Source organism: Lolium rigidum, unplaced genomic scaffold (genome assembly GCF_022539505.1).
Source record: "Lolium rigidum isolate FL_2022 unplaced genomic scaffold, APGP_CSIRO_Lrig_0.1 contig_32418_1, whole genome shotgun sequence".
NCBI classification, from domain to species: domain Eukaryota; kingdom Viridiplantae; phylum Streptophyta; class Magnoliopsida; order Poales; family Poaceae; genus Lolium; species Lolium rigidum.
The window spans coordinates 1-11,134 of record NW_025900197.1 but is presented as its reverse complement, the minus strand read 5'-3'; the positions used below and the strand labels follow the sequence as shown (position 1 = coordinate 11,134).

General features: G+C 41.5%; 1 protein-coding gene across 1 annotated transcript; it reads right to left on the bottom strand.

Annotated features, from left to right (window-relative positions):
- Positions 1 to 9,157: 9,157 nt before the first annotated feature.
- On the bottom strand, positions 9,158 to 9,526 carry LOC124680980. Its single transcript, XM_047215989.1, has one exon. It carries the CDS (start codon positions 9,524 to 9,526, stop codon positions 9,158 to 9,160), a length of 369 nt encoding a protein of 122 aa, XP_047071945.1.
- Positions 9,527 to 11,134: the final 1,608 nt, after the last annotated feature.

Below are 11,134 nucleotides of genomic sequence, written 5' to 3'. Positions count from 1 at the left end.
TGCAGCTTCTTCAGTGCATCATCAGGTGTGTGAGTTTGCACATCACCAACACACTCTGCTTGGGTATGTTGCAGCTTACTCCTGCCAGCTTTGTCATCAGGCATGCAACTGTCATCAGCTTTCCTCTTCTTTGAATTGCAAATGGACACAACATGTGGCAACTTTGAATTTACATCCATTTGTTCTTCAGGGACAACTTCAGCAGGATCAGGGATAACTTCAGCAGGAGTAGGGACAACTTCAGCAGGATCAGGGATAACTTCAGCAGGAGTAGGGACAACTTCTGCAGGATCAGGGACAACTGATGTGTAAGCAGGATCAGGGACAACTTCCAGGCACTTCCACGTCTTTTTGATTCTGTTTACTTCCTTGACAATCATCTTTTTTCCGACGTGTAATTCTTCTCCTCTTGGGGTTAGCCTCAGTTGGGACCACTATTGGTTGGACAAAAATCGGTTGACCACTGTTGCTTGTGTTGCCTTTCTCATCTGTGGCACCCAAAGATTTGATGAATGATGCCAGGCCTTCTTCGAAAATTGTGCACATATTAATAACAGCCGGCCTGTACTTTTCGACATCCTAAAATAAAAACAAAAAATTGAAGGATGTATGATCAGAATATAGTCATGTATATGTCAATGTATAATATTGCAGGGTTGAAAGTTAGTACATACCAAATTGGAGTTATTAGATGGCAAAAAACGTCTTATAAACTTGTCCACTGGGTAGGTTACGTTGTGAACAGGGAATTTTTAACCACGAAACAAGGCTTGAGCTGTATATGCAGCATAAAATAAAATCAGCAGAAAGGGGGAATAAACATACAAAAGCTCGTTGAGAATACAAACTACCAAAAACAAAACATAAAAACTTGTAAAATGAAAGAGGACAAACCCGTAATGCACCAAAGTTACCATTGTCTGTACGTGTCCAAATCGAAACAAGCTCGACCATCTGATTTGTCCGGACACAACATCTAGTACCATCCTCCGGTACATCTACGAAGTTATTTCCAGTGAATCAAGATACAATATCTGCAGCAACACATTATGCACATTACAACTTGTACAAAAACTTCTCTCTGCATGTAAAAAAGGAATAAACAAAAACTTTGGCTATTTTTAGAAACTAACCATGATGTATGGCATGCAAGCCTTGAACCAATTCTTACTGATCTTTGCATTTGCAGTCTGAACCGAGTATGTCAATAACGAACTTGGCCCAATTCAATGTTTTAATAGCCTCTGTATTGATCACGGGAGGATAGCACTTTGGGCTGACCTTTATTCCAGTTGTTGGCGCAAAAACAGAGCTGATAACATAAATCACAAACTTCCGAATATATGCAGTGTCTGCAGGAAATGATGGTCCTAATTGCTTCTCAATGAAAGTGACATTAGGTTGGACACCATCCTTAATCCCAAGCATCTCCAATATCAGGCTCGTGGCGTCGACATCCAATGTATAAGGGACATCAGTATTTCCCATGGGAACACCAAGAACCTTAACAACAGAATCCGGAGTAACAGGAATTCTACCCCTTTCACCGAAATCCAGAGCGCACCCATGTGGATCAAAATGATCCATCAAGAAATGGCAAAACGCAGGATTGAGTTTCGAACACTTCATCTTGGCAATCTCTCCAAAACCAGAAGTAACCAACAAAGCTAGTTGATCTTCAGTCAAGTCCTTACAGAGCCGTACAATCTTCATGGGAGATGATCGATTAAAGAGATTGCTCTGCCAAACGCATGAGAGGAAACTACTATCAGCCATACAAATCAAAAAAGCATAGTTCGATGTAAAAAAATGTAATCCAAATTAAAAGAAACTCAACAAAAACATGAGAATATATACAAACCTGGTTCTTCTTTTTTGATACTGCCTGGGCATCGCCAATATCAGCAGCTGCACTCCCCACATGTTCATCTACATCAGGAACTTTCTCATCTACAACTGGAACTTCCTTGATTTCTGGTAACTCAGATGCAGTTTGATGATCTTGGTGGGTTCCACCAGCACTGACTTTATGCTGGAGCTGCAACTTTGCTTTCATCTTAGTGAATTTAGACTGGCCTGCATTGGTCAGTTTTTTCCGTGAGGATTCCTGCAAGCACAACAAGCACAACATAAAAAACTCCTTTTAGCTGAAAAGAACAGGAACATATAGTCATGAAAAAAAAAGCAAAATGAAAACCATCTGCCGTACCATCATGAACTTGAAAATGCTGTTAGAGAAGCAAGCTTGTACAAAAGTACAGGACCTGAAAACAAACACAATCAACATGGCTGAGTTAACACATGTGCTTGAGCAATAAAAATTTAACACATGTAAAAATAAAAGTGATCCAAAAATTACATGCTATATATAAAAATGATGTATTAATTATGCAAATTATACATCCTCCACGAAATCATCCACACTTGTCTATGATCAAAATTTAAAGAGCCATATGAAGTGTTAAAATAGCCATAGGATGTAAGTAATGATAATTTTTTACATCCCTTTATAAAGTATGGGAACAAAAATTACATCCCATATAAGTGGGATGATGACATGATGGATATACTGACAATTTTTGACACCCAAAACCAAAAGAATGTATGTACTGACAATTTTTGATACCCAAAGGATGTATATACTGACAATTTATTACATCCAAGTGAATGTACAAAGATGCAGTAGGATGTATAAATCACCATTTTCTTACAAGCCTTGAACAAATTCTTACTAGCAATGCTTAGTTTGTGTATTGCAAATGTACAAAAATGCAAATAGGATGTATAAATCACCATTTTCATACATGTAATCATCACTGCATCCATACGAGGATGAACACACAGCAAACACATGAACACTATGGTCGGGGGGTGTAGTAGCTTCACAAAATAACGAAGAAATGACTACTAAAATCACACATATACGAACCACGAACACTTCCATGACCTAGGAAGACGAGAACAGGAGCAATGGTGCACAGAGAAGTAAAATCCGCGTGTCTAACTAGCCGAGAATAGTCATATGAACAGGAAATCAAAAGCACCAGACTATACGAAAAAAGCAAATCGAAGCAACCAATCGCACGCGGCCTACGCAAATCAACGCCTCGCCGCGCCGCCGAGAGGCAGCCGCATACAGGCAGCAAAAGCACCGCAGGATTCGAGTCGGCTAGTAGGTGACGGAGCGAATCGGCGGACCCTGCAGGCGGGAGATGGGGAGGAGCGCGATGGGTTGCTTCTCGTTCGTCGATTCGAGGTCCGAGCAGAAGCGGCGCAACCACAAAAGTAAGAACAAATCGATGTAGAAGTGCTTACCACAGCTACGAAGACGGTGCTCTCCTTCCCCGAATGCTCCGCCGACAACACACACAGCCTCGGAAATCGTCGATTCGCGGTCGGCTACTCGACGACGACGTTCGGCGGCCTCGGAATCTTCGATTCGGGGAACCGCAGCGCTGATAAAACCTCCAGCAACGAGAACCCCCGCCGCAAAATCAGCGCGGTTCCGCTCGTCGGCGTGGCTCCGCTCGTCGGCGTGGCTCCGCTCGTCGGCGCCGCGTTGCGGATCGACGATTCGGTCGTGGTTCCCCGCTGGAGGGAAATCGCCGGAAGACCACGAATCGGCGGTGGAGGGAGGCGAGGAGGAGAACGGGAGGGCGAGAGGTTGGGGATGAAACGAGAGCAACGAGGTGGAGTTCGAACAGGAACCGACACCTATTTTGTCGGGAAGTGGTGGCTCTTTTCGGGACCATACGATGAGAAAGGAACGGATGAGATGAGGGAGCACCGGCTAAGACAAGGGAGTGCCCCAGCAAGAATTAGATTTCACGTATTTCTTTTGCTTTATTTTAGCAGGGAATCGAAGAAGCTGACTGGCAATATTTGTCTTCAGATAACGATGACGTGGAAATCAAATAATGGACAGTTTTCCAAAGGAATATATGAGAATCGGGCACATTTTAGGGAGATCCAGTTTTAAAAGAATTTTGGAGGATTTCAATCATAGAGACACAACGAATTTTTGAAATATTAGAAATGAGGTTGTGAAATTTATATAGAATGCATTTATATGTCACCCAACTCTATATGAATCTCAACATCTTTATAAAAAAAAATATGAATCTCAACATGATCTCAAACATTCTTATGTTTATTCTCTGAGTAGCCCAACACACTCTTTCTCCGGAAATGCAATTTTACTCCTTCTCCATGTCCTTCTATTTCCCCTTTTACTCTATTGCTCGTTATGTCTTCTTCGTGCACCGTCCAAAGTGATCGCCGACATAATTTCATGACATTTTGCAGAAATCCAGAGTACATGACCTATAAATGTTACTTTTCTTGTCACTTCATCTTAGTCCATATTGTCGGATTGATTCTAAAAGTTTGATTCTACATATCCAACAGGGTCAAATGTTCCCGAGATTCTAAATCTTTTCTTGTTGGTTCATTTTAGTCCATACTGACTATTAAATTGGCACTTTACTTGGGAAAGGTTCACTTTACTTTAAATTGACCCAGACTCTGCATTATCTAAGCGGTGGGTACACTTTTACAAGGAGTACCTCAAAGAAAAATAAAATTACAATTAGGTCCAAACTTTTGGCACCAAGCACCTACAACCAACTGCAAAAACGAGATCGAGTCCAAGGTCACCGACGAAGATGATCTGCCACCAGATGGCGCCGTCTCTGCCAACACCGGGGATGAAACCACCTGGGTCACTGAAGATGCTTGTCGCTACGCCGAGGCAGTAGTAGATCCTGAAGAGACATCTTACCTCCACCGAAGGTCACCAGGCTTCACTCATCCTTCCCCTCTCCACCACGGCTGGCCAAGAGGAGAAAGGGGATCTGGGGATCGAAAATAGGAGCTTGCAACACTTTTTATAGGAGCTGGGAATAAAGCTCTCCTTCATCATCTTCATCCTTGGAAGCTTGTCGGAGAAGCTCCACCACAACTGCCTCACGTGGTTCCCAGGATCATCTTATTGTCAGAGACCTCCAGGCTCAGCTTCGCCACTTGCATCAGCCCCCGCAACCGGAGCCGCGTAGCGACGAACACCCAGCACTAGACTACACCAGATCCGACTGAAAGGATCTAGTAGCCCACTCCCAAACGCCACCAATCGACTCAACCTACACCTAATACACATACTACAACAACCGATGCCTTCCCTCAGCCAAATCCGACCGGCAATGCAGGCGGGAGCAGCCTAGGTTTGGCCTGGAGACACGGAGAAGACTCTCATGTATTGTAGCAAGTTGAGAGAAAGGAAAAGAGAGAATGAGTGTCATATTTACGAGTTAAATCGACACATTTAACTTGGCATTTGTGTGCATATTGGTCCAACTAGGAGGATATCCGAGCGAACTTGTTACCATGACATGCTAACCTAAGGACCTTGAGCTCTAACAAACTTTTAAGCAAAACCTTCGTGTCCTCTAACACAATCACCTTGTGAGAAAGAAGTCGGCAATCACAGACGAGAATCGTGTTCGCTCACTGCAATCCGAGGGTACATGGGAGAATTAGGCATCTCTTTTACCAAATGATCGATGATATTTGGCCGACGTTTGATTTGTACTGTGAAAATTATGGTTGCTTAGACCTATTTATGCTTGTTAGTATTGGTGCAACTTGACAATATGGTCATCTAAATGAAGTGCACTATGGGCTTGAATTGATACGACAAAAAAATGTTTAACATTGATCTACTTCGTCGAGGGAATGGGTGCTCACAACAGTATATGAATGCTCATTGTTCCCTCATTGTGGTATTTAAATGCATGCAAGCATCCATCGCATGGTTGTTGCACCTAATGGCATCAAATGTGAAAATGGTGTTAATATTTAAGCGTGAGAAGGTAGATAGAACATGATCAAAATTGGCAAAAAAGAAAATACATCACAAGTACACGAGACCGAGAAAGGAGTAAATCTCAGTCATTGCTAGGTTCATGTAAACAAATTTTGCACCTAGTTGAAACTGATTTTGCAGTTGAAAATCACAACTATCTTAAGACTTGGAAGCATCTGGATTTTTATCTGAAGATCACCAAGATGATCATCCGGATATTGACTCTTCTTCATGGTTTCATCATGGAACTAGCATACGTTGTTAGGCTATTTCTCCATCGAGTTCACAATTAAAAAAAGTTCTTGAGATCATCAAAGGGATTCCGTAAAGATATGTGCAACCAGATGATTGGCTTTTCGTAAAAAGATATGGAAAGTGATGTAGGACAGCCCTACTCGTTTAGTCGTTGATTGTTTGGGTCCACATATCATGAAAAGAAGGGCGGAGAACATCCACATTTGAATTTTTGAAACCTACCGCGCGAGTTGAAAGTTTTGGCCATATACACAATTTTGTATTGGCCGATTTAGGGGGTGTTAAGGCAGATTTTCGAGCAAATACAGTGTGGTAAATGAACATTCCTTCTGTTAATTAGACTAGCTTGTTGCTATCAGCAAACTGTTGGCAGGCCATTCCTTTCAGGTTCTAAACCTATTTTTAATCCACAATAATTCAAGAAACCAATCTCAAATGAATTGGTGGTAAAGTGGTAATCAATGGCAAGAGCCGTTCCAACCTTGCAACAGTTCATACTTTCACAAGGCACAAGCAGAAACATGACACGCCGCAAACGAAACTCTGAACTCCATACCAAGAAGATTTATTTTAGAATTTTGGTTGTCAAATTTGTATAGAATGCATTTCTGTGTCATGCAACTCTATATGAATCTCAACATGAGCTCAAACGTTCTTATGTTTATTCTCGGGGAAGCCCGACAGGCCGACACACTCTTTCGTACTCCCTTTACTCTATTTCTCTTTATTCCTTGAACATTATTGTGTTTTTTTGGTGAACTCTTTAATCTATATATCTCTTCATTCCTTCAACATTCTTGTGTTTTATTCGTGCCCTTCCAAAATTAGCGCATGCATAATCTCAGATTTAGTAGGATGGACAATTTCAGAATGAGATGTAAATTTCACTTTATTTATAGTATTCTTCCATAAAAAGTGTACTAAAATCAATTTATCAGTAATGTATTGTCTAATCTTGCTATCCAAACTTGTCCTAATTGGATATCCTAGACGTTGTCTCGTTGGATAATCTTTTAAACACAGTTATTCACCCTGTTTTTGCACAAGTTATCTTATGAACACGACTCTTCAAATAAATATCAACTAATTATATTAAAAGTTGAATATCTATAAATCCATAACAATTATACATCTGGAAGATACTTCCTAACACAAATTAACCCATATGTTTTTAGTACAAAACCTAAACACTCCAAATAACAAATTATATAGTCGAGTGACATTAAAAAGTTTGATTCTACATATGTCAACAAGGTTAATTGTGCATAAGGTCTTTAAACTTTCTTGTGGGTTCACTTTAGTCCATCATACTGTCAAGTTGTTAAGTCGGCACATTCTACATATTGGCCCAAGTCTAAGGACATCGGAGCAAATTTGCCACTATGGCATGCTAACCTAGGGATCTCAAGTTCCTAGAAATATTTAAACAACAACTTCGTGTTATCCGACACAACTACCTTATTGTAAGACACAAGTCGGCGATCACAGGTGGAACTATTGTTCGCGCCCTGCAATGTGGGGGTACATTGGAGAATTAGGCATGATGATCCGGTAATTTTTGGCCCACGTGTCATTGTATACCGTGAATGTTATGGTTGCTTAGGCATATTTCTGCTTGTTAGTGTTGGTGCAACTTGAGATGGCGATTGCAAAGGCTTTCGCGAGTCATATGAACAAAGTGCACTATGAACTTGAATTGATGCTACCAAAAATATTCATTATTGAGTGCATCGAAGGAGTGGGTGCTCACAACGGTGTAGAAAAGCCCATGTCCTCCTTATTTCAGTATTTAATTGTGTGAAAGCATCCATGGCATGGTTGTTGCACTTGATGACATCAAATGTGAATTTAATTGTGTTACTATTTAAGCGTGAGAAGGTAGATGGAATATGATCATAATTCGCAAAAACAACATCACAAGCACTTGAAACCGAGCAAGGAGTAGATCTCACTCGTTGCTAGGTTCATGTACACAAATTTTGCACCTAGTTTAAACAGATTTTGCAATGCAATTGAAAATCACAAATATCTTAGGACTTGGAAGCATCAGGATTTCTAAAGATCACAAAGATGCTCACCTAGACATGGACTCTTCTTCATGGTTTGATCATGGAACTATCATACTTGATCAGATTACTTCCCCATCGAGTTCACAATTAAATAGAGTTCTTCTCATCATCTACGTGATCAGCTGAAGACATGTGGAATGTAATGTACGACGGCATGCTTGTATAGTCATTGACTGGTTGGGTCAACATATAATGAAAAGAAGGAAGATTTGGTAATGAACATTTCCTTCTGTTAATTAGACTAGCTTGTTGCTAGTAGCAAAATGCAGGGCATTCCTAACAGGCCCGAGGTGTGCTTCGGTACTTTTTTCGGTACTTGGAGCAGGAGATTCAATTAAGCGACATTCCAAAGCTATAATTCCGCCTTTCCCTTCAATAGGTTTAGCCAAAGCATTTATAATATGACCCTCTCCGCTCCCACCACCATTAAAGTTGAGAGGATAAGTTAGCCAATGAAGGGGTATCGAGAGATCCTAACCGTCCACGGGAGGCCAAAGTTTGCAAAGGGGGGACACTGAAGCAAAACCCAACAGGCCCGGAACGTCTTTTTAATCCGAAATGATTCAAGAAACCATTTGCAAATGAAGTGGGGGTAAGTGGTAATCTATCGCAAGAGCACTTCCAAGCTTGCAACAGTTGAGGCTTTTAGAAGACACGAGGGGAAACATGACACGCCTCGAACAAGCTCTGAACTTCATACCAAAACGAACAACCTTGGATGTATAGAGACACGTAAGAACATGAGAAAGAATACAGTCTTCCAATGCTTATCATACATACATAGTCCAGAAACACTCTTTTCTGAGTGGCGATTTCCATTAGATGACGGATGTATAGGAATATAATACTGATACGAGGTCTTCATTCATTACATTACATTACAGGGCATGTGACGTTGCTGATGCAGTCGCTGATCATTCTCTGCTAGCTTTGCTGATCGGCCTGATCCGGGTGGAAATTAAGGTGAGCTCGATCAGTACTGGCCGGGCCAGAGGAAGGCGCCCATGGTGAAGTGCCTCTTGTCGTGGACGTCGCTGGCGATGGGGAGGCCGTACTCCAGAAGAGAGCAGTCAACGCTCCACTCGGGCATGGCCTCGTAGTCCGCCTTCTTGTACCGCGGGTAATGCAGCGGAATCCGGAAGCTGCAGCTGAACGCCCCGCGCTCCGGCTTCTGCTGCTGATGCAGGCCTCCGACGGCCGCCGTGCCGCCGTTGGACTTGGCCATGCTCGCGCTCACGGAAGGGCCCAAGGATCCATGTGTTTCGCTTCTGCTTCTGCTTCTGAATGCTCTGTAACTTACACGCAACTCGTGCTGTGACTTGTGACTTGCGTAACTGATCATGTCCCAAAAACAAAGCATTCATCCTCGCAATAATGCCACTGAAAGCAGTGAAGGATTCTCTCCGAAACAATGAAGAAGTGTCACCACAATAAATTCTGAAAACATTGTGCTCCGCCCTCACCGTGAGGCAGCTAGCGCTATCAACCTCAGGGCGTTCGATCATCCCCTCGTTCGCGCCGGTGTCGTTGACTTGTTGTCGAAGTCAGACGAGCACACGAGAGACGCTACATTATTCCACATGATTGATAAAGGACGTGGCTACACAAAGCAACACTTGCAGACTGCATGATTAGGAGGTAACATTTAATCGATTAGCAACCTCAGACCTCTATGCTAGCTGCACGAAGGTGTTTCAAGGATCTTGGGACAGTGATTGATGGATGGATGTATAGGGTTACCTGCGTGGGAATAAACTGTGTTTCAACTTGATCCAAGAATTTCTTTTCCACCCTCAATTGTTGGGACGTAGTTTGGCAATTGGAAAGGAAAGTGTGGATCAAATATGGTCACTAGCTAGTTAATCTCCTATTAATGTCTAATGACTAAAATAATGTGTCAGATTACGAGGTGATCATCGCTACGGGTAGATCTTTGACGAGGACGTGGATTAGAATGTTCTCAAACATGAGTTTTGGTAGAGATCCGGTACTTGAGTACGTGCATTGACGCTTCTCTATTCCTTTTTCTGCACTACAGAACATGTCGATGCCCGCAAGCAGAGGGCTGTCATGGGCAATGGCTTAAAATGATGCCATTGATTCAAGTTTCATTATTTTATTTTACCAGGAAACCGAAGATTCAAGCTGACTGCAAAGAATTGTCTTCTGGAAGCGATAACGTGGAAATGAAAGAAATGGCCATCTTTTTAATTAAAAATGTGAGATTCACGTATATTTTTAATTGATGACTGTCATATGGTTTTGACCTTCTGGAGAATTTTAGTCATACAAAATCATCATAAAGAGCGTTTTTGAATCATAAAATTAGGGTTTGCATGTTCTTATAGAATGCACTCCTCCTATGCAACCAACTCTATATGAATCTCAGCATGAGCTCAAAACTTGTTATATTATTTTGTTTCTCTCTTTACGTTTTCTCTTATTGCTCAAATTATTGTGTTTATTGTTTGCTCGTTTTACAAAACAATAGTCTGCGTAATTTTTTCAAGATTATGTAGGCATCTCGATGTTACTTTTCGTTCTACTCTATTTTCTAAATATTGCTCTCCTTAAGAGCCCTAATTGGATATAGCATAGTTGTTCTCTCGCTGACTAGTCTTTCTAATCCCAGTTACTCCCGCCGGATTTGCACAGGTTATCTTTTCAACTCTAGCACGGTCTTCAAAACACACTTATTTCACTGATTATAATTGTACTACAAAATTAATAGTTATTAAGTCCTGATATTACTATATCCTCAAGATACGTCCCAAAACAAATTTATACATGGGATTTTCAAGTAATTACATTAAAAGATATTGATGGTTCAAGATTTGACTCAACACGTTGATGACCCACAAGTATAGGGGATCGCAACAGTCTTCGAGGGAAGTATTACCCAATTTATTGATTCGACACAGGAAGACAGACACTTGAAGCTCCTAACAAG